The sequence below is a fragment of the Poecilia reticulata genome, chromosome 19, assembly GCF_904066995.2.
Source record: "Poecilia reticulata chromosome 19, P_reticulata-male-v2, whole genome shotgun sequence".
In the NCBI taxonomy this organism is placed as follows: Eukaryota; Metazoa; Chordata; class Actinopteri; order Cyprinodontiformes; family Poeciliidae; genus Poecilia; species Poecilia reticulata.
The window spans coordinates 1,750,118-1,772,567 of record NC_088848.1 but is presented as its reverse complement, the minus strand read 5'-3'; the positions used below and the strand labels follow the sequence as shown (position 1 = coordinate 1,772,567).

General features: G+C 41.5%; 1 protein-coding gene and 2 long non-coding RNA genes across 6 annotated transcripts in view; 1 reads left to right on the top strand and 2 right to left on the bottom strand.

Moving 5' to 3' along the window:
• Window positions 1–986: 986 nt before the first annotated feature.
• On the top strand, window positions 987–21,811 carry LOC103481084 (uncharacterized). Of its 3 annotated transcripts, XM_017310919.2 has the most exons (13): window positions 987–1,558; window positions 1,640–1,791; window positions 2,715–3,570; window positions 5,194–5,374; window positions 6,687–6,826; window positions 10,888–11,453; window positions 12,318–12,591; window positions 13,491–13,689; window positions 15,016–15,200; window positions 16,043–16,138; window positions 16,974–17,138; window positions 18,004–18,097; window positions 19,544–21,811. In XM_017310919.2, exons 3-13 carry the CDS (start codon window positions 2,757–2,759, stop codon window positions 19,605–19,607), a joined length of 2,778 nt encoding a protein of 925 aa, XP_017166408.1. In that variant the 5' UTR covers window positions 987–1,558; window positions 1,640–1,791; window positions 2,715–2,756; the 3' UTR covers window positions 19,608–21,811. The 3 variants fall into 3 exon arrangements, with proteins under 3 accessions (XP_017166408.1, XP_017166407.1, XP_008434570.1); XM_017310918.2 differs by lacking the exon at window positions 1,640–1,791; XM_008436348.3 differs by lacking the exon at window positions 1,640–1,791 and having other exon boundaries at window positions 994–1,558; window positions 13,491–13,686.
• LOC108167295 (uncharacterized) lies at window positions 9,846–12,421 on the bottom strand. Its single transcript, XR_001777658.2, has 2 exons — window positions 12,300–12,421; window positions 9,846–10,006 (listed from the first exon to the last, which is right to left on the bottom strand). It is a non-coding gene; the product is annotated as an uncharacterized LOC108167295 (long non-coding RNA).
• Window positions 17,160–22,450, bottom strand: part of LOC145549063 (uncharacterized) — a 34,737-nt gene continuing 29,446 nt past the window's right edge. For both annotated transcript variants that reach the window (XR_014084989.1, XR_014084990.1), the window contains exons 2-3: window positions 17,339–17,382; window positions 17,160–17,244 (exon numbers count right to left, since the gene is read on the bottom strand). This is a non-coding gene — a long non-coding RNA (uncharacterized LOC145549063). The remainder of the gene's footprint in view (window positions 17,245–17,338; window positions 17,383–22,450) is intronic.

The following is a 22,450-nucleotide window of genomic DNA, read 5'->3' as shown; positions in this document are numbered from 1 at the left end:
GGTTCTGGTTCTGGTCGTGGAACACTGGACCAGCTCTACACCCTCAGCAGGTCCTGGAGGGTTCTGGGAGTTCGCCCAACCAGTCTACATGTGTTTTGTGGCCTTGGAGAAGGCGTTCGACCGTGTCCCTCGGGGGGCCCTGTGGGGGGTACTCCGGGAGTATGGGGTACCGGGCCCTTTGATACGGGCTGTCAGGTCCCTGTATGACCGGTGTCAGAGTCTGGTCCGCATTGCCGGCAGTAAGTCGGGCTCGTTTCCGGTGAGAGTTGGACTCCGCCAAGGCTGCCCTTTGTCACCGATTCTGTTCATTACCTTCATGGACAGAATCTCTGACCAGCCGAGGTGTTGAGGGGATCCGTTTTGGTGGCCTTAGGATCGCATCTCTGCTTTTTGCGGATGATGTGGTCCTGTTGGCTTCATCGGAACGTGATCTGCAGCTCTCACTGGAGCGGTTCGCAGCCGAGTGTGAAGCGGCCGGGATGAGGCTCAGTGCCTCCAAATCCGAGGCCATGGTCTTGAGCCGGAAAAGGGTAGAGTGCCTTCTCCGGGTCAGGGGGGTCGTCCTGCCTCAAGTGGAGGAGTTTCAGTATCTGGGGATCTTGTTCACTCACAAAGAATTTTCTTTGTTTTTCTTAAAATATTTCTGAGATTTTTTTTCTCACAAATGTACAACTCTTAGAACTCAGAAATTTTAAAGTCTTTTGGAAAATATCTGAGATTTGACCAGTAAATTTACAACTTTTTGAGCTAAGAGAATTTCCTTGATTTTTTTTTGTTTGTTTTGTTTTGTTTTCTAGAAAACAAAAAACATAAATTGAGTTGTTTTTATTGTTGTTGTTATCTGCCTCTGGCTCTGATACGCCGTTGAAAAAACTCCCAAATGGATCAGTGAATTAAAACGGTAATCCTATTTTATTGTCATTCTGTTGTGTAAATTCAACGCATTCATTCTCTGAAAACGTGAAAAAAAAAAAATCTGCTGAATTCTTCAAATTCTGCTACTTGCTATAATATTGGACCAAATTTCTCTCCATAAGATGTGAAGACGTGAAAAAGCGGCGTGGGTGTGAATACTGATGCACGCGCTGTAAGGATGTGAATCAAGTCTCTTCACGCTGATGTGTCACGCGTGATGGGCGGGACTTTTCCTCGCAGTGGGGTCAGGGGCCCCTTCAGGTCCAAGGCGTCTGGGGATGAACCCGCAGACACATTTCCACGTCACAGATTCAATCTTCAAACTGTATACTGCGGTTTTTGTTTCTTTTTTTTTTCCTCGTGGGTTTTTGTGTGTGTTTGTTTTTGTTTTTTTTGGTGTCGGTTCGTGGGAATCTGAGCCCCAGGAAAACAGAAAAAGCTCTCCCTTGTGTCTGTCACTGTGACCGCCCACAGCCCGGAGCTGAGCGGGGGGAGAGAGAAAGTGGAGCTTTGTGAATGACGGGAGCGGCGGAGAGCAGAAAACAAACTTTACCACTTTATTCCCTCCAGCCTGCCTCCATTTTCCCTCCCAGACCATAAAGTTCGGATGTTTAGGAGCCGACACCGAACCGGAGGAGTCCCGGTAAGTCGCATCGCGGTAACAGAGGCTTGTTTGCAGGGTTTCGCAGCAGATTGACAGGATTTTTTTTTTTTCGACGGAAAGATGCATGCAGAGCAGCAGCCTGGCCGTGACTGGAATAACTGTTGGAGGTGGCAGATCATTCCGAGCCAGAATGGACCACAGCTTCCCGAAGAGCAACGATTTTACGCCTTTAAGCCAATAAAACCGCATAAAGGGACAATAAAAATCAAAATGTAGGAGATTGAGTCTCATCTTGTGTAAAAATGAGCTTGCATGTAACTTTTTTTCAGTCTGCGTGAGCATTTCCTTCATTGATCACATTTGAAGCTTTTCCATATTTCAGGCAAAGTTTCCATTTGCCTGCCAATGTGTTTCGCAACGTTTCGTGACTCATGGATAAGATGCGGATTTCCACTGTCAATGGGAACAAAAACACAGAGTCGTTCATTATGTTAATGCACCTATTTTACCAATATTATGTTCTATATTTCTATTTAAAAAATCAACTTTCAAATGATGCCGAGATCGTGTGAAAGTTGCAATAACAAATTTGCTGGACGATAAATTGTCCCAGTAATTATTGCGATAAACGATAATGTTGCTTTGAGATCATTTTCGAGTAATAAACAGGGCTGGAAATAATGTTAATTAATTTAGCAACGATTAATTAACCAGAGAATACAAACAGTTGAGAACACAGAGCAGTAAATAAGTACAAACTGTAAAAAAAAAAAATGCATATATTTGGCTTTCTATGGCTAATGCAATAAGCAATAAATCACAGGATTATATTTTTTAATATATTTATCTTTATATATATAAGAACATGCAAAAAAATAAAACCCAGGGTCAACTCTAATAATGTCTGTGTATTGATTCCTTTCAATAACGATGAGAATTGACTCGCTTGTTAACTTACAGGGAAAAATAAAAAGATCCTTTTCCAGTTTCCTCATTTCCAGCAGATAGAGGAAATGAGAAAACCAGTTTGTTTCCTGCAATCTCAACAAACTAAACGTGTTTGTTTTTGGGGTTTTTTGGTTGAACTTGGTGTTTATTTGGTGTCCGGTTCCTTTTATTGTCACCTTTTAAAACAAATAACAGCATATCTTCAGTTTACTGTTTACATTTTAGATGATCCTGTGTTGTTTTCCAGAAGCTGCTGTGCCGTCGACGTTTTCCAGAAAGGTTGCAGAAGATGTTCGTTACTTTCTGGATTTGTTTCTGCCTGCTGGTGATGGTCGGTGCGGACTCTTGCCTCATCATCAGCGAGATCAACGCTGATAACCCCGGACTGGACACCACCGAGTTCGTGGAGCTGTACCACACCAGCGGACAGCGAGCCTCCCTGGACGGCTACACCCTGGTGTTTTATAACGGCAAAGGGAACGTAGCCTACAAGGTTCTGGACCTGAAGGACCACAGCACGGACGACAGAGGATTCTTCCTGGTCGGCTCCTTGGACCTGGTGCCCAAGCCGGCCATCCTCCTTCCCCCAAACACGGTCCAGAACGGCCCGGACGCCGTGGTCCTCTACCGCACCGCCGCCGCCGCCCGCTACCTGGAGAAGATGAACGTCACGGCGGTGGGGCTGGTGGACGCCGTGGTCTACATGACGCGGCGCTCCGGGGGAGCCGAGTTCCTGGCGGAGGTCCTGACGCCCGGAGAACCGGCGTTTGTTGAAGACGAAGCGGCGCACGAAGCGGACGAGTCGATCGAAAGGTGCCTGCTGTCGGACGACCAATGGGGCTTCCGGGTGTCGCTGCCGTCTCCAGGTCAGCGGAACAACTGCACTCCGCCGGCCGCGCCGCTGACCAGTCCCTTCATTAACGAGCTGAAGCTGGGCAGCGGACAGGTGGACGGGTCGGTGGAGCTGACGGACGTCTCGGCTGCAGGGCCCGTGGTTCTGGTGGTTTGGGACGGGAAAACGGACAAGGTTAGCGTTAGCATGGACGTGGACACGTCCAGGAATGGACTCAACTTTATGACCGTCAACAAGAAATACATGAAAGGTTAGTTCCACGTACACGTGACGTCACATTCCTGAAACTTTGTAACTGACGGCCATCTTGGTAGGCAGTGGCTATGGAGTTGCTATGACAACAGTAAAGAAGTCACCTCGTTCCTATCTTATAATAAATATAAGTACATTAAAACTATTACTTGATTATAATTTCTAAATACTCCAGCCACCTCTGTAATGCTAAGACAAATGTCAGTGATATTTACTTTAGTACTTGCTGCCAAGCTAGCAAAATTAGCTTAGCTAATGTAGCTTTTATCTGTGACATCCATCCATCCATCCATCCATCCATCCATCCATCCATCCATCCATCCATCCATCCATCCATCCATTTTCTTCCGCTTATCCGGGGTCGGGTCTCGGGGGCAGCAGCTTCAGAAGGGAGGCCCAGACTTCCCTCCCCAGCCTCTTCCAGGTCCTCCAGGAACCCCAAGGCGTTCCCAGGCCATAGAGAGACATCGTCCCTCCAGCGTGTCCTGGGTCTCCCCTCCTCCCGGTGGGACCTGAACTCCTCACCAGGGAGGCGTCCAGGAGGCATCCTGACCAGATGCCCGAGCCTCAACTGGCTCCTCTCGACGTGGAGGAGCAGCAGCTCTACTCTGAGTCCCTCCCTCATGACCGAGCTTCTCTCTCTAAGGGAGAGCCCAGCCACCCTGCGGAGGAGGAAACCCATTTCGGCCGCTTGTATCCGTGATCTCGTTCTTTCGGTCATGACCCAAAGCTCATGACCATAGATGAGGGTGGGAACGTAGATCGACCGGTAAATCGAGAGCTTCGCTTTTTGGCTAAGCTCTCTCTTCACCACGACGGACCGGTACAGCGCCCGCTTCACGGCAGACGCTGCCCCAATCCGCCTGTCGATCTCCCGCTCCCTTCTTCCCTCATTCGTGAACAAGATCCCCAGATACTTAAACTCCTCCACTTGAGGCAGGACGACCCCCCTGACCCGGAGAAGGCACTCTACCCTTTTCCGGCTCAAGACCATGGCCTCGGATTTGGAGGCACTGAGCCTCATCCCGGCCGCTTCACACTCGGCTGCGAACCGCTCCAGTGAGAGCTGCAGATCACGATCTGATGAAGCCAACAGGACCACATCATCCGCAAAAAGCAGAGATGCGATCCTAAGGCCATCAAAATGGATCCCCTCAACACCTCGGCTGGTCTAGAGATTCTGTCCATGAAGGTAATGAATAGAATCGGTGACAAAGGGCAGCCTTGGCGGAGTCCAACTCTCACCGGAAACGAGCCCGACTTACTGCCGGCAATGCGGACCAGACTCTGACACCGGTCATACAGGGACCTGACAGCCCGAACAAATATGTAAAAAAAAAATTTTCATAAAAGTTACTGCAGCTTTAACAAAGGTAGGTGGCGCTGTTTTCATTTTCACATCCTCAGTGACTGGAAATATCTCGAAACAGCTACATTTCCAGTCAGCATATTGACGATGTGCAGCAGCAGGTTGGGGAGGGGCCGTCATGTTCTGGACCAAAAGCTCTCAGATCACTCCAGCATTTTCTCTGGCTTCTTAACTAAATCACTTTAAGCCTCAGAAACAGACTTGTTTATCTGTTTCTCTCTGGCTGATTTTGTAATTTCTGCTTCTCTTCAGGCGATGAGTCTGGCGCTGTGGCCATTTACAGCGGCAGAGCTGCAGACTTCCCGGTGGGGAGTCCGCTGAGGCAGACGCAGCCGCTCGACGCGTTCGTGTTCGCCGGGCCTGGAAACAAGCCGAGCTCCAACCTGACGGAGACGCTGATCCCCGGCAGGCTGCCCTACCAGCTCAGCACCAGGTCAGACCGTCGGCAGCTCCCATGAGCCTCTCTGCCTCGTAAATGTGCTCGGCTCAAACTTTCCTCTGGTTATTTTGGAGGTGTGGTTTTTTCTTTTTTTATTCAGTTGAGGAACGGTGACGCGGTCGGCGTGTGACTTTGGTTCCTCTTCAGTTTATGACGTCAGCGGTGGAAGGAAATGTCCTCCGCTCACTGAAAGCTTCAGGAGATATTTGTATCGGTCGATAACTACGACGGCGTGTCGGGGCCTTTGGACAGAAAAATTAAAGGAGGACGAAACTTTGAACTTTTTGAAATTGAAAAATAAAAAATCTGCAAGAAAAAAAGTTCTAGGTTAATGTCAGAAATTTTCTAGAAAAACCTCTTGACATTTTTGAGTGGAAAAATATATTTATATTTTACTTTTGAGACTCAGAAAGTAAGAAAAATTGCAAGAAATTTTTTAAAAATAAAATAATTTTTCTCAAAGAACCTGCACAGTTTTAAAAGTAGATAAATATTGACTGGTTTTTTTTTTCAAACCCAGAAATTTCCAAGTTTTTCACAGAATTTTTCTGGGATTAATCTTAAAATTTCTGAGTTCTTTTCTTATTAATTTTCAACTTTTCAAACTCAAAAATGTCCAAATTTTTTCTATAATATTTTTTGGGATTAATGTAAAATTCTGAGTTTTTTGTACAGACATTCGCTCCTTTTTTATCTACAATGTCATGTAGATAATGTTGAGCCGTTGCTCTATGCGAACAAAAGGTTTTGCTGGAGTCTAACTTTAGAAACCTAAATATTATCCATATATTACTTTTCACCTACTATTTTAAAGTTTAAAAATTAGCTAAGCCCTAAATCATCTGTCTTTTGCAGATAAATTGTCTAAATTGGCCTTTAATGAGGCTTTCTGTATGTTTTGAGGCATTTTGTGACATTTTTATGAAAACTTGTTGAATTCTGCAATATTTTGTTTAAAGCAAATCTCCAGAAACAGAAAAAAGTTGTTACATTTGTCTCTAGTCGCTTTAGATAAAAAAAAAGAAAAGAAACAATCGGGATCTGGAAAGACGAAGTTACTAAGTTGGTTACAGTTCTTGGCCACGCCCCTCAGTGCTTCTAAGCTCCGCCCACTTTTGGGAATTTCCAAACTTGGGGCGGGGCTAAGCTTTCACAGTAAAGTAAAAATAAAGTTGCACGTTAGCTTCTTACACTACTTCATTTTGTATTAATGATGATGTAGTTCAAACCCTGTTTTGGCTTTTCTAGCTGTTATTTCCCTGCTTGCAGATAAACAAATCCAGGATTGTTTTATTTCTGATTCCAGTTTGCGAGAGGGCGGCTTCTACCTGAGCCGCTGCGGTGTGGCTACCTGGGCCAGAGATCCCGGCACCTTCTGGGAGGCGCCACAGACTCCCGGGCTGCCCAACAAATGCCCCTGGCCCAAAATCTGCCCCCACACCATCTGTAAGTGTTTGAATGCATCTCACTGCGGTTTTATTCAGCCTTCTGTTGTTGCTTTTTAGTCACTGAACACGGACACTAGCATTTATGTTCTTCAGGTTATCAGAAATAACCTGAGTAAAAGTAAAACTCTTTTCTAAAGGCGAAGTATCAGAACCAGGCTAAGAAAATATGAGAATAAAGTCATATTACAAGAATAAAGTGGAACGTCAAAATAATACAAGAATAAATTTGTAATAATGTGAGAAAAATGCAATAAGTATTACTTTATTTTTGTCGTACAATTATTTTGTACAACAAAAAGTCATAATAAAAAAGTAATAGTATCATTACAACAAAGTTGTAATAACATGAGAATAAAGTCATACGACAAAAAGTTTATTTATTAAATAAACTAAGTTAATCTGGGTTACCTTTCAGTCAAAATGCTGAGCATAAATCCTGTTATTTTAAAATTCCTGTGTCATAAACAGGAAGTGAAACCAAATGAAGTTGTTTTCTTACATGTGAAACCAGCAGTAAGAAAGGAACATTTAGTTTTATATTTTCTGGTCACCTTAATGTTGAGTTTAGTTTTTTTCAGTCCTCATTTAAACAGATTCATTCACTTAAAGAACTGAAACTGTGTGGTGAATGCTGCTGAGTGAACTAACCACAGAGAGCAATAAAGGAGAGAAAAATGCAGAACAACAACAAGTTGTTTTATGAAATGGAGGAATTTTGGTTTATCTTGTGGGAATATTGTTTTTTTTTTCCCCCAACCTCACTGTTATGCTTGCCTTGCTGCTTCAAACATTATTATTAGGAATAATAATCATCAATTACAATCTGTGTTTTAATGAATCTATTCATATATTTGTAATTTGTCTAAATCTAAGACCGTTTAACCCTTAAAAGGCGGCAAAATTCTCCTCTAAACAGCATTTATGAGTATATTACTTTAGAGAATCTCTACATATTTCAGATACATGTTTGTAGTCCTGATCCTATTAAAAAGATGGGAAAAGGCCTTTAGTTTAGCACCAGCAGGACACTATGAAGCAGAGGCTAACTCTGGAGGCTAACTTTAGCGGCGTTAGCGGCTAACTTTAGCGGCGTTAGCGGCTAACGGTTAGCCAGTCGAGGTTTCCTCGCTGTGCTTTTTTACCTCGGTCTTTACTGTTCCTTTTTTTCTTTGTACCGTAAATGTTGCCGCACAATCAGCGATGGAGGCTTCATCAATGCTAATGCAGCGAATTGATTGATCGTTCAGTAGCTAACCAGGAAATGACTCAAAAACTCTCATTTCAAAAAAAGACTCAGACTAACGCAGCAACTTTCTTGCTGTTATAAGCAATAACGATGCTTTAAAAAGTCTTTTATCGCCTTCAGTAATGACATTCATGTGCATCAATGGGCAGTTATTGGATTTATTGATTTTTGTTCCACCTTGACAGTAATAAATTCAAATGTATGATGTTTGAAATCTCTAAATCATAATCTGTATTGTTGAAATTGTTATTTACTTGTATTTCATCCAATGTTTGTTCCGTGAGAACATCAATTAATATCAGTAAATTCAAAATATGATTAAATGCATTTACTATGTGCAGTTTAGTGATAAAATCACGTTGCTTCATGGAACTGGTGTCCACAAAAAGCCTATTTGAAATGTGTTGAAATACCATCTAAGGACACAGATGACTCAAGTTTTCAGGATTTCTTTTTTCTACACGAATCACACTTTTGTAAATTATGCAACAGTTTTAAAAAAGACAATTCTGAAATATTAGCTGGCTCTAAAACTAACAGGAAAATGTAATTTATTTTTTTAATTCAGGAGAGTTTTTAACCTCTCCTGAACTTTATAAAAAATTAAATTTTAAAACTCTCATAAAGACTTTTTTGTTTTTTGACCCTCAAAGGTAATGATGAGCCAACACATTTCTCATGTGACCTCACATGAACTCCAGAACCTCCAGAACTTTGTAACTGGCAGCCATCTTGGCAGGCAGTTGCTATGGAGTTGCTATGACAACAGTAGAACTAGCTCTCACCTTGTTCCTATTTAAAGTATGAACAATAAAGTACATTACAACTATTACTCGGTTACAGTTTTAGAGTACTCCACCACCTCTGTAACACTAAGATAAACATCAGTGATATTTACTTGAGTACTTTCTGCCAGAGCAGCTAAATTAGCTTGGCTAATGTAGCTTTTATCTGCTAGCGGACATGTAGCCTATGTGTTTGTTACTAAATGTACTTGACATGCCAGTCACCAGAAACTTGTTATTTACTCAAAGAGCCCTTTAGAAATCTGTTGAAACATTAATTGTTTGGATTTCAGTTGAAGCTCCTCCATGTTGTTCGCACTCTTCCTGTTCACTAGCTAGCTAACGTTATCGTAGCATGAGATCGGAGGCAGCTTGTTCACATCGCCTGAGCTATTTTCCTTCTCCGTCTGATATGGGTCGATCCTGACGCCAGCCATTTTGGTCACGTCTTGCGCATTCAAGTGTCCAGATATTTTCTTTTTGTTGGTCTGGAAGCCAGAGCTCCGCTGCGCATTTAGCTGCGGCTGCCTACCAAGATGGCGCGGGTCGTTGTGTGTTGCTGGACAGAAACAGACAGGCATCCTTGGAGTTTGTCTGGTGCAGTCTGCTGGTCTGGTGGTAATGCAGAGCCGCCCTGAGCCGTGTTCTCATTGTTCGCCCAGATGCCCCGGGGGGCAGAGCTCCTCCTGAGCCTCTCCATGCCTCTCCTCCGGCTGTGGGAGCGTTTCTCTGGGTGGAAACGGAGCGAACAGGCCGTGATCTGGTGGATTCGGGCCTCCAGCCATCTGCCGGGTGTGTTTATGTCCCTCAGGGCAAACGGGGCAAACTGGTGGGCTTATATAACCGCCTGTTGCTGGTGCTTTACATAACACCAGACATGAAAGGCGATAATGACTCTCCGCCGCTCTAAGGTATTTAATCAGTTTGCTGTCAGCTTAACGGCATGTTTTAACTGGTTTTGTTTACTGGTTTGAAGTTGCTAGATCTTTTCCTGCCGTGCTGTTAATGGTGAATAAATTCCTGTTAATGATGGTGGATCATTTTCAGCAGCACTAATCCAAACGAGACGTCAGTCAGCTGTGTGACGGCCGCAGAGGAAGCAGGAAGTACCAGGATGTACGTCCTTCAGCCGATACTGTTTACACACCTTCAACAAAAAAACAAGAACATTTCTGAGCTCCAAACGTCAAAAATATGCAAGAAAAATGAGACATTTTTAGATTAAAAAAATAGATTTAGATTTGAAAATTTTAAAACTTGACTTTTGAAACTCAAATGTTTAATTTTCTTCTAGAAAATTTCTTAATCTCAAACTTTCTGAGCTGCTTAACTCCGTTTTTTATTTCATAAATGTGGTTGACCTTCTATGACCTCCAGAAACTTTAATATCTCAGAAAAAAAAGCAACACAAACAAAATATTTTTGCTGCAAAGACGCTGGACACCAATTTGTCTGACTTGGGTGATGTGAATTGGCCGGTTGAATATTTCATGAATATCTTCAAAACAGAAGCAGCACAAACACATTTAGCAGCACAAACACATTTAGCAGCACAAACACATTTAGCAGCACAAACACATTTAGCAGCACAAACACATTTTAGCAGCACAAACACATTTAGCAGCACAAACACATTTTAGCAGCACAAACACATTTTAGCAGCACAAACACATTTTAGCAGCACAAACACATTTTAGCAGCACAAACGTAGCAGGGTTAAGTCATATTTGGTATATTGTGTCCTGGTTGTTTTGAGGTTTTCATACTCGGGGCTCCTTTCTGGATCGTTTTTCTTTCTGTTTTATTTTAGTTCAGTCCTTCTTAGTGTTTCCAGTTACGCTTATTTCTTGTCTCTAGTTATTCCTTGTTTCTCCAGTTTGTTGTGTTTCTTAGGTCCAAGTGACACTTTGTGAATCTGGCTCTTCAAACATGAAAGCAGCAGAAATTAAACTGTCGCTACACAAACATCTGGCACCAGTTTTGTTTTAGTGAGCTTCTCTCAGGTGAAATGTTCTCGTTGTCGACCAGTGATCCCTGGCGGAACGGATTCGCCGCCTCACCTGCCGCCGGGCAGCAGCGGCGACTTCCTGATCAATGAGCTGAACACGGACACGCCGGGCGCGGCCGAGGACGGGGAGTACATCGAGCTGTGGCACCCGTCGGGCCTGCGGGCCTCGCTGCAGGGCGTCTGGATCCTGCTCTTCAGCGCGCACAACAACAAGCCGTACCGGGAGATCAGCCTGAGCGGCCACTTCACCACCTCCAAGGGTTACTTCCTGCTGGGCAGCGACAGGCTGGCGCCGGCGCCGTCGCTCCGCCTTCCTCCCAACACCATCCAGAACGGGCCGGACGCCGTGGCGCTGTACCGCAGCCTGTCCGGCCCGCCGTCGGCGGCCCAGAGGGGGATCCCGACCCGGGGCCTGCTGGACGCCGTGGTGTACCGGCAGAGGGGGTCGGACATGGAGGCGCAGGAGCTGAGCCAGGCGCTGACCCCGGGGCAGCTGCCGCTGCTGGAGGATCCCGATGTTCTGCCCGGCGATGAAGCACTCAGCCGCTGCGGAGGCCTCTACCCGTTGGACCTGTCGGCTTTCTCGGTGAGAACAGTAAACGCACAAAGCGGACTGGAATCTTTCTTTGATCTTTACATGTTCTAATGTTTTTCCCTCATCAAAAACAAACCTGGAGTCTCGGCTTGATTCTTTCATTCATGTTTGAGAAATCCTCTAATCTCCATGGCAACCATTCAGCTGTTCAAACCGCCTGGGAGGACGTAGCCCCGCCTTCGAGGCAGAGCTCCGCCCCCACTCGGCTCCTTCAGATATTATTATTACAAGAAAAATTAATGGGCTGCACAGTGGCGCAGTTGGTAGAGCTGTTGCCTTGCAGCAAGAAGGTTCTGGGTTCGATTCCCGGTCTTTCTGCATGGAGTCTCCATGTTCTCCCTGTGCATGGTGGGTTTTCTCCAGGTACTCCGGTTTCCTCCCACAGTCCAAAAACATGACTGTCAGGTTAATTGGCCTCTCCAAATTGCCCCTAGGTGTGAGTGTGTGTGTGGTTGTGTGTCTCTGTGTTGCCCTGCGACAGACTGGCGACCTGTCCAGGTGACCCCGCCTCTCACCCGGTACGTTAGCTGGAGAGGCAGCAGCACCTCCTGACCCCACTGAGGGACAAGGGTGTAGGAAAATGGATGGATGGATGGATGGAAGAAGAATTAATATAAGGCGATACTAGAATAAAGCTGTACAATAAAGTCGTAATGTTATGAGAATAAAGCCAAAATAATACCAGATTAAGGTCTTGAGCTTAACAGACAAAACGTCAGAATAAGAGAAATATTTAACTGTGCCAAAAATTTAGAAGCAGAATAAATCTATAAGGGTCAAATTGACATTTCTCAGTTTCTGACAGACCATCACGTTTGTTTCTCTCCTCTAACTCACCTGGTTCGATCCGAGCAGGTGGCTCCGCCCACTCCTCTGCGGGAGAACGTCTGCCCCCGTCCTCCTCCGGCGCCGGAAGGCGTCGTCATCAGCGAGGTGTCGAGCGCGCGCTGGAGCAACCACAGCCAGCAGGGGGGCTTCGTGGAGCTGCAGGGGCCGGCCCTGACCGACCTGCGGGGCCTGGTGCTCTCCGTGTTCGACCAGGACGCCGGCGGCACCGCCGTCGCCGTCCCGTTACGAGGAGTCATCGACCAGGACGGCTTCTATGTTGTTGGACATGGCCATGACGCAGGTTTATCAATAATTGTCAATAAATGGTTTATTAGGCTAAAATTGGCTACAATCGATCGACTCATGGCTCTCAGACCGAGGAGGTCAAAGTGGCCCGAGCTCCACTTGTCTGGATGATTTTGTTGAATTTGGGATTAAATTTAAATTTTCACTAACAAATAAAATCTTTTTAAACATTTATTTAAGTACAAAACAAAGTATTTTCCTTTTATTAACAGAGTTTCTGTTTTCATTGATTATCCTTTGCTATTTAATCTTAAAAATGATTCACAGATTCAGTTTCTCCATGAATTAGACTACTTTGCTTTAAAATACGGTCTAATTATTGTACTATTTAATAGATAAAACATAAAAAATAAGTCTTTACAGTTTTAATTTAAAAAGTTTCCCTGGAGGTCTTTCAACTTCATCATTTTGGTCCTAATAACTAAAAGTTTGGACACCACTGGCTTTGTGGGTCTTTTATTGTCGTAGTTTGGCCGCCGTCCAGCAGAGGGCGCCACGTCCTTAAGCGGAGCCAATGGACGCAAGATGGACAAAGTCCGTCTTTTTTTTAGCTTTTTTTGAGGAAATTTTACTTTGATTTCCATCTATAACTTTGTCGTACTTCAACAACCGCAGAGCTTCTTTTATTGGTGTATTTTATATATCTGAGTTTAATAAAGTTAGACAACCACGGATCCATTTTCTGTCAGTATTTAATGCAGCTGACACAAAATAATGTTAAAATTTAATTGTTTTATTTTTATTATTTAGCATATTGTGAAAATGTTGCCTTTATATGATGGAAAGACGTTCGCCGCTCTTGTTACAGGTGAAAACTTGTAAGAAAATAACTGATTAACTCACCAACTTGGGTCTCTAATCCGGTAAACTACTTTCTGTGTCTTTGTGGCGCAGATCAGGCCTTTCCTGAGGGAGCCTCGGTGCCGGCGGCAGGAGCCGCGGTCCTCTGCTACGACCTGTTCAGCGTCTGCAGGGCCGGGACGGCGCTGACCAACTCCAGCCTCAGAGACGTGCTGGTGTTCAGCGAGAACCAGCGGCTGCTCGCCTCCCTGTCCACCACCAGGGGGCGACAAGTCCTGCCGTCTCTCAGGTGGTTGTAATTAAAGATGGCGTTTACCCGCGTTTATTGGTTAGAAATGAGCACATTTCTGCAAGTCTGCTCCAATAAGCAATAAATCATTAAATGCAAAATGAGCTAAATGATTTCTGTTCGCATTATTTTATCATTTTCTATTGAAAATTGGATGATAAAACTCTTCAATCGGGTGTTTTGGTCTCAAAAAGCTTCTTTTTTTGAAGGACAAATTTGTTTTCAAAGACTTTATAATTCATTTCATTTGTTGCTTTTGTTATTTTGTTTATTTATTTAAATGTCCTCCAGCTCCAGTGTTAAATGTCATTAGAATTTAAAGCTTATTGATCTTTGAGGATGTGTTTTGTTTTATTATACCATTAAATGACTTAAAAATGGTCTCAAAATGATGTTATTGTTTATCGCGATAACGTCTGGGGCATTTTATCGTCCAGTTAGATTTGGTATGGTGACCGGCAGCTTTTTCAGAACCAACCTGGAGAAAAGTCCAGAAGTAAACAATGACATGCGTCAGTTAACCAAAGTATTAAAACTTTAACATTAATACAGTTTAGATTTGTACCACAAATCATATTTACAGACACAATGTTTTTCCTTTAATATCCCCACTGGATAATGTTTATATTTTTTACAGGTTTTGCTTCATTCTTGCTCTGAATATGTTGTTTTTTCAACAAATGTCCTTTTTTAAAGTCTGCATAATCAGTTGCTAAATTAGTTGACAATAATTTCAGTAATCAATTAATGAAAATCGGTTCGATTAATCATTTCAGCTCTAATATGAATTATAACCAATTATATTGTATTAAGATGTGGCTCTGATGGAGGCCTCTGACTGAATGAAAACCTGTGTGTGTGTGTGTGTGTGTGTGTTCCTTTGTGTGTGTTCCTGTGTGTGTTCCTGTGTGTTTATGTTACTGTGTGTGTGTGTGTGTGTGTGGTGTGTGTGTGTGTGTTCCTGTGTGTATTGCTGTGTATTCCTGTGTGTGCTCCTGTGGGTGTGTGTTCCTGTGTGTGTGTGTGTGTTCCTGTGTGTTCCTGTGTGTTTCTGTGTGTGTGTGTTCCTGTGTGTGTTTCTCTGTGTGTGTATTCCTGTGTGTTTCTGTGTGTGTGTTTCTGTGTGTGTGTATTCCTGTGTGTTCCTGTGTGTGTGTGTTCCTGTGTGTGTGTGTGTGTGTGTGTGGTGTGTGTGTGTGTTCCTGTGTGTGTGTGTTCCTGTGCGTGTGTGTATATTCCTGTGTGTTCCTGTGTGTTTATGTTACTGTGTGTGTTCCTGTGCGTGTGTGTGTATTCCTGTGTGTGTGTGTGTGTCGGTTGCTTGTGCAGGTCCGTGGGGAACGGTCCCGTCTCGCTCAGCCGCTGCTCCTGCTGCCAGGTCCGCAGCCCGTCGTCGTGGACCAGCTCGTCTCCAACGCCGCATAGCAACAACGTCTGTCCAAGCTCCGCCTACTCCAGTCAAATCGACCTCTGCCTCGGACCGCCGGCCAGCAGCTGGCAGGAGCAGCCGGGAGGTAGCCGCCGTTTACACGCAGATTTCACTGAAGCACTGAGACGAGCAGAAATGAGGAGCATGAACTGATTAAATAAATCTACATGTCGATTTGCAGATTCAGAGGTAGAAACAATTTATCTTCATGATTTAATGTTTTTCCCTCATCAAAACAAACCTGCTACTTTGATTCTTTCATTCATGTTTGAGAAAGAGTTAAATCTCCATTCAGGTGTTGAAACGCCTGGGTGGACCTAGCCCCGCCCCCGAGGCTCAGCTCCTCCTCCCTCTCAGCTCCTCCAGACTAGCCAGCAGCAATTAGCAACCAGCTGAGCTCATAGGAGCTGCTGCTCAGAGCGACGCTGGTAAAAACATTAAAGGGTTAATAGAGGAGCCATGTTGGGACGACTTCCTGGAGGCGGAGCTTCAGAAAGAGCAGCAGTTCTTAAAGAGACAGAGGCCCAATTTCAAGATGTTGAATCTGGAAGTAAAATGCATTTTCTTTTACATTTGATATAAATAGCATTTTATAACTGAAGCTAAAAATAGATTATGCTATAAAATGACACCATGTGACTGGAAACCTTTAAGAGTGAGAGAAGTATTAAACTTCATCTTAACACCTGGTGCCATATTTAAAAATGGTGTCATCAGATGGACACAAATGTTAAGTTATGTGCAAATTAGTATTTTAAAGACTAAATAATATTATTTAAATTAATTCAAGCAGGAAAAACTTTTATAAACAATGTTTTTTAATTAAGAAACCCAAACTTCTAAACCTCTGCATCTCCTTTATCTCCTTCTCCTGAAATGATTAAACCGTAAATTAACCTTGACAGAAGTTTCCTCTCTTTGTCCCAGAATGCAGCGCTTTGATTCAGGGAGCAAAGATGGCGGAAGTGGCGGATTACCTGGAGCAGAGGTGCGACTGCGGCATCTCGGCTCTCTACCTGCAAGGTCAGAGGTCGTCGCTTCCGTCCGTTCCTTCCTTTAAAGCCACAGTATTCTGAAAATGAATGACACCAGAGTAAAGTCGGGATTAGGTTTGGGTCTGCAGAGGGTCACTCACTACATCTGCAAACTTTCACAGGTGAATGTTTAATTTAAGTCACTGATGGGAATCGATTCAAATTTTTAATCGAGTTAATTGCAGGGTCTGTAATTAATTAATTAATTGAAATTAATCCAATTTTAATCAAACCGTCTATCTAAAAATAAACATTTACAATTCAGATCCCCTTTTTACATTTATTGTTTTTAATCTGTAATTCAGGTCCTTTAAGCTCCTGAAGTGGCTCAGCTTAACCCGATTCAAGTTCTGTAAAAAACGAAGAAAAAATACTGTTTCTGCATTTTAGCCAATAAAATGTTTATTTTCTGATTTAAATTTTTTTTTTGCCTATTTTAAATGTATTTCTAGCATTTTACAGAAGAGGATTAAGTGGTTCAATGAGAAATTTGCAGAATTACAGTTTTTTTAAAAATGATTAATCGTCAGAATAATCGATTAATCGTCAGAATAATCGATTAATCGACATAATAATCATCGATTAATATATTTTTAGAGTAATCATCAGTTGAAACCTCATTTGTCAGTAAGTTAAAGTTACTATAAAGTCCAAACAGCCTCTTATCAGTCAAAGAGCTTCAGACATAAATTCACTCTGTTCAGGATCGAGGCCAAACGGATCCGTTCAGTTTTTAACTTTTAGCCTCGTTTGGCAGAAAGTCGCAGCTCAGATTTCTTCCCGTTTCGTGTTTAAACCCAGTTTGTTCCCCCGTTTTGCTGCAGGCACCAACGTTTCCTGCGTGTCCGGATGGCTGCGGGTGCAGGGCGACATCCAGGCGCTGTCTGACCACCAGAGGGCGCTCATCATCCAGACGGCCAGCGCGGATTCCTCTGCTGCTCGGGCCGAGACCTGCTCTCCTCCCAGCACCGGCCGCTACACCGGAGCAGGTCAGGACGGCGAGACTCGGAGCGCTGCGTTTATTCACACCGACCGCTGCTAATCGGCTGAATCGTTCGATTAGTTCGGCTCCGATTCCACAGAAACACAGTAAACCTGTTATTAGGCCGGAAAATGTAGTTTAGCATCAGGACTTTTGTGTGAAAACTCATGAATTATCATCACATTTTATAATAAAATGTGTCCAAACCTGCAGCATGAATGTGCTGTCAAATTTTCCATGAGCAATAATTCCTGAAATGTCAAAAAGTTTTTAACTTTCTTTGAAAAGAAAAAATCGTTTGTTGCAAAAATCTTCACACTGTTTCCGTTATTTTCATGAACAAATAGATTCTGAAAACCAACCAGAGTTAGCACTCGTTACTGGTACTGTACTCCTGCACCTCAGTTCTTCCTTCCACTAAACTTTCCATCACCATGCTTGGATACAGCAATCTGTGAGTCGCTAGTTTAAGTTTATGAGAAGAAAAAAAATTCTCCTAAAATAGAAAAGCCCACAAACCAGAAAAGTTTTTTTTTTTTTTTATTGAAAATCTGAACTTTTTCCTTCCCCACAACTTTCCATCTCTATTCTTGGACACAGTATTCTATGAACTTCCAATTTATTTAAGCTAATAAGAATATATATTACCTACTTTTTTCTAAGCGTAAATCTTTAAATCAACTGGAAAGTATTTGTATGTCCTCCTGAAGCTCAATTTTTCCTTCCACACAACTTTCCATCGATATTCTTAGATACAGAAATAAGCAAGTTCTTTAAGGTTCTGATTTGTTTCCTCACATGTTTAGAACAAAGTCCGTTAAAGTAACAGTTTAATCTGCTGGAAGTTTCTCAGAGTTTTGTCTGCGTTGCAGCGTCGGCTCTGGGTTTACAGATCGGACTGATCGTCACCGTCCTGCTGCTGCTCGGACTCGGAGCGGCTCTGTTCACATACCTCTACAGGAGGAGGTGAGGATCAATTAGTGGCTCTAATGATCTTGTCATTTGGACTTTTTGAGTCCATTTTCTAAAATCTAACACGTGGAAGAGAGGGAGAAAAACAAACAGAATAAATCAGTAGATAAAAGAATAAATTAACTGAAGACGACGTTTTGTGATCTAATAAGCAAGGTTTCCATTTCCCCTCCAATAAAATGTCAGATTAAACCATCTGCTGCTTGCTTGTTCTTTTTATAAAGAAAATGAAGAAAATTCAATTTAAATGTTCCTTAAAAAATTGGACTTTAGCTGCAAAAAACTCACAAAGACGATTTCAAAATCCTTCATCCGCTGATTTTAAAACCTAAAACGTTTGCAACAATTTTTCTTCTGTAGAATTTTATCTAAAAAAAAAATCTACAAAATTGTCTTTATTTGTAACTTTATCAGTAAAAATGTGTTTTATTTGGGTTTTAAATGTTGCATTCAGAGATGAACTTGTGGAGGTTATGATCAAATACTAGCATTTAAAGGTCAAAGGTCAGAGACGTGCGACATTTGCTCATCTAGTCTGAGCTGACATTTTAATGCAGTATTTTAATTTTGGTGTATTTTTATTTCTATTTCTATTTAAATTTTTATGCTGTTTCTGAATTTTTTAATGCAGTTTTGTCCTGTTTTATTTTTCTGCTGTTATTTTGTTTTATTTTTTCTGCTGTTTTGTTTATTTTTTCTGCTGTTTTGTTTATTTTTTCTGCTGTTTTTGTTTTGTTTATTTTTTCTGCTGTTTTGTTTATTTTTTCTGCTGTTTTTTTTCTGCTGTTATTTTGTTTTATTTTTTCTGCTGTTTTTGTTTTGTTTATTTTTTCTGCTGTTTTGTTTATTTTTTCTGCTGTTTTGTTTATTTTTTCTGCTGTTATTTTTTCTGCTGTTATTTTTATTTATTTTTTTCTGCTGTTTTTGTTTTTTATTTTTTCTGCTGTTTATTTCTGCTGTTATTTTGTTTATTTTTCTGCTGTTTTTTTTCTGCTGTTATTTTTATTTTTTTTTTTCTGCTGTTTTTGTTTTTTTTTTCTGCTGTTTATTTTTCTGCTGTTATTTTGTTTTTTATTTTTCTGCTGTTTTGTTTATTTTTTCTGCTGTTTTGTTTATTTTTTCTGCTGTTTTTTTTTCTGCTGTTATTTTTATTTATTTTTTTCTGCTGTTTTTGTTTTTTATTTTTTCTGCTGTTTATTTCTGCTGTTATTTTGTTTATTTTTCTGCTGTTTTTTTTCTGCTGTTATTTTTATTTTTTTTTTTCTGCTGTTTTTGTTTTTTATTTTTTCTGCTGTTTATTTTTCTGCTGTTATTTTGTTTTTTATTTTTCTGCTGTTTTGTTTATTTTTTCTGCTGTTTATTTTTCTGCTGTTTTATTTTTCTGCTGCTGTGTTTTTTATTTTTCTGCTGTGTTTTTTATTTTTCTGCTGCTGTCTGCAGGCGTCCGTTGGACTACTACACCATGGAGCTGAGCGAACACGCGGAGGGCCTGTCGGATCTATAACCGGCGTGTTTTGAGGCGGTCAGCGGATGTTTTCAGGTATTTGTGAGCGCGGACGCTGCAGGCGGATCTCCGATGGAAAAGACTTTGTAAATGTTCAGGAGGGAGCCGCGCAGCGCGATGCGGCGTTTCTGGCTCCAGATAATGACGTAGCTTTCTAAAGACGGATGTGCGACTCTTTGAAACTGCTGGTTATCGACTGTAAGGGAAATACAGAAGGAAGAGGGAACACTTTTTCTTATTACTTGAGTCCTAAATACTCATTTGTTCACTTGTTTGTTCCACTTTTTAAACCGAAGCATCTTTATTTTGGATCATTTTTGCAGGAAGCTCCTAAATAATCCTTGTTCTTAAAAACGTTCCGATTTTATTTTAGGTCGCTTGTCCCTTAAATGTGAATGGCTTCTAATGGTCCAATGTGCCTGTAACCACTCTGTGTGCTTACTTAAAGCGAATTGTTTACACTTTCCCAATTGAGAATTTGAAGAAAAATGATCCTAAATGAGGAATGTTTGGAAATTACGTTGTTTTTCTCTTGAGAACCGAATCCCTGCTGTTTTTCATTGGGATGCACCGATTGCTCTGCTGATTATTGGAATTGGCCGATAAGGTTTCATGCTGAAGTGGAAATTTCCTTCACACTTCAGTAATTTGAACTTTGATCACAGAGGAATCTTTATGAATCATTGATCTGTTTTGCTTTTTAAATACAAAAATTGGGTGAACAAGTTTTTTGTATTTTTGTTTACAACAAACAGAAAACCTGGAGATATAAACACCCCGCCCAGTAGGGGGCAGACTTCCCGACCGGAACAGAGCTCTCTAAAACCTGACTATTTATCTCATATGTAGTTTTTTATTTTTGAGGACTTTTCTGTCAGGCTAAAGTTTGAGTTGTATGCAGACATCTTCGTTGCATTCTGCGGCTAAAGCTAACTAGCTGCTAATATACCTTTTGGGGCTAGCTAGCCAGCTAGCGAGCTTTTTAAAGTACGTAATGGGTACGTGCAAATTTATCACCAATTTATCATTTTTATACAAGTCTTAAAAAGTCTTACATTTGAGTTGGTGAAATTGCAACATTTAAAATTTTATTTAAAAATAAATTTATTGATTGCAAAGGGAAATTAAATGACCTTCATTGTCCTTGTTGAGTCTCAGAAGGACACAATAGTTTCCCTGCATGAAACCTGTTGCTGTTTGAACCAGCAAACAGTTTTAAAGCCACAAATCAAAGTTACATCTAAAATCTAAAATCAACTTTTTAATTTTTCCATCTTGTTGCAAAGTTATTCCCTCATCAAAACAACCCTAGAGTGTTGCCTTGATCATTGAGAAATCCTTTAATCTCCATGGCAACCAGTCAGCTGTTCAAAACGCCTGAGTGGACCTAGCCCCGACCCCCAGGCGCAGCTCCTCCCTTTCTCAGCTCGTGTTGAATTACACAGTTAAATTTGATATATAAAGCATCATTATAACAACCGATAACAATATTCACTTCTTCACATACGTATTTAAATGTTGAATTAAGTCAGAAACAGCATTTTGTAGCTTTTGTAGGGAAATCTGGATTATGTAATTCTTAATTTTACAGAAATCAAAAATCAGACCGGCCCAGCAGCTGCAATCGGTGCATTTCTACTCAGAAACTTATCGTCCAATCAGCTGATCTCTTACTTACATGTGCACTCCAGCTCTGTCCTCATCTAATGAGATCCTCGGAAATGTTCAATGTTTTCCTGAAAAGCAGAAATCTGTGCATTTATTTTATTTCTACTGAAATCTGATCTGAATGCCTTTAAGGTTCCTCTGATTTCTGCTGCTTCCTCTGCTAAACCTGGGAATCATTACAAATCAGGCCACTTCTGCAGCCGTCATTACTTTGTGTATAACAGAATATTTTCTGGTAAACCTTATTCTTTTCATGAAATAGTGGATGTTGTAAATTATGAACATTTTCTTTTTAAAATGTCAATTATTTTTCTGATTTTCTGCAGATTCGAATTTTTTAAATTATTTGTTCATTCAGCCCTAAACAGTCATGATAAGCTGGTGTTTTTCAGACGTTGAATAAATTGACTCCCTGCAGCAGAAAATTTCTCCATGTCACTAAAAGCACTGGAAAAAATGTTTGTTTTTTTCTTTATCAACACATTAAGTGTTCATTTCCTCTCCAGTGTTTCACATATTAAACTGAAATACCTTCACTTGTTCTGTCAGTTGTCGTTTTGTCACAGTTGGATTTTTCTTCTGAATCACCGACGCAGGAATTCGGTTCAGAAACTGAAATGAATAAATGATACATTTAAAATTTTTATTTCCGTTCATTTTGAAGAGTTTAGTTTACACCTAAGGAAAACTAAATTAAATTTCTTGGTTTGTTACATAACTATTTGTAAAAAAAAATAGAGCAAAGACTTTAACATGTTACATAAATTTAATTTGTTAGGGTTGCATGTTTTATAAGTTATTTTTCGTTTTGTTTTTACATACTAAGGTTCCGGCAGGAACCTTTGTGTTGCGTTTCCGGTACAGCTTGTTAATCCGACGCACAAGTGACAACCGCTAACTCAAAATCAACAGCTCCTCACATTTTTTTTCCTGCTAATATAAAGTAGAATTGAATATTTTATGGTGAATTTTATTCTGCGTTTTCATGAAACAGTCAATGTTGTAAATTATGAATTTAAAAAAAAACTTTTTTTTCCTGCATATATATTTTTTCAATTTCATTAGAATTTTTAAAATGTGTTAATTTAGTCGTAAAACAGTCGGAAAACACCGGGTTGAAGTGATTCTAACTCCCACCTGCAGGTGGCGGTATTTATTTTTTCTACCACTATGTT

What these genes read in the sequence shown, in the direction of transcription:
- LOC103481084 (XM_017310918.2), top strand. Translation starts at nt 1,523, where the DNA reads ATGTTTAGGAGCCGACACCGAACCGGAGGAGTCCCG. An exon ending in GTCCTGCCGTCTCTCAGGTG is followed by an intron (nt 13,690 to 15,015) that starts GTTGTAATTAAA and finishes TTGCTTGTGCAG; the next exon opens with GTCCGTGGGGAACGGTCCCG. An exon ending in CTGGCAGGAGCAGCCGGGAG is followed by an intron (nt 15,201 to 16,042) that starts GTAGCCGCCGTT and finishes TCTTTGTCCCAG; the next exon opens with AATGCAGCGCTTTGATTCAG.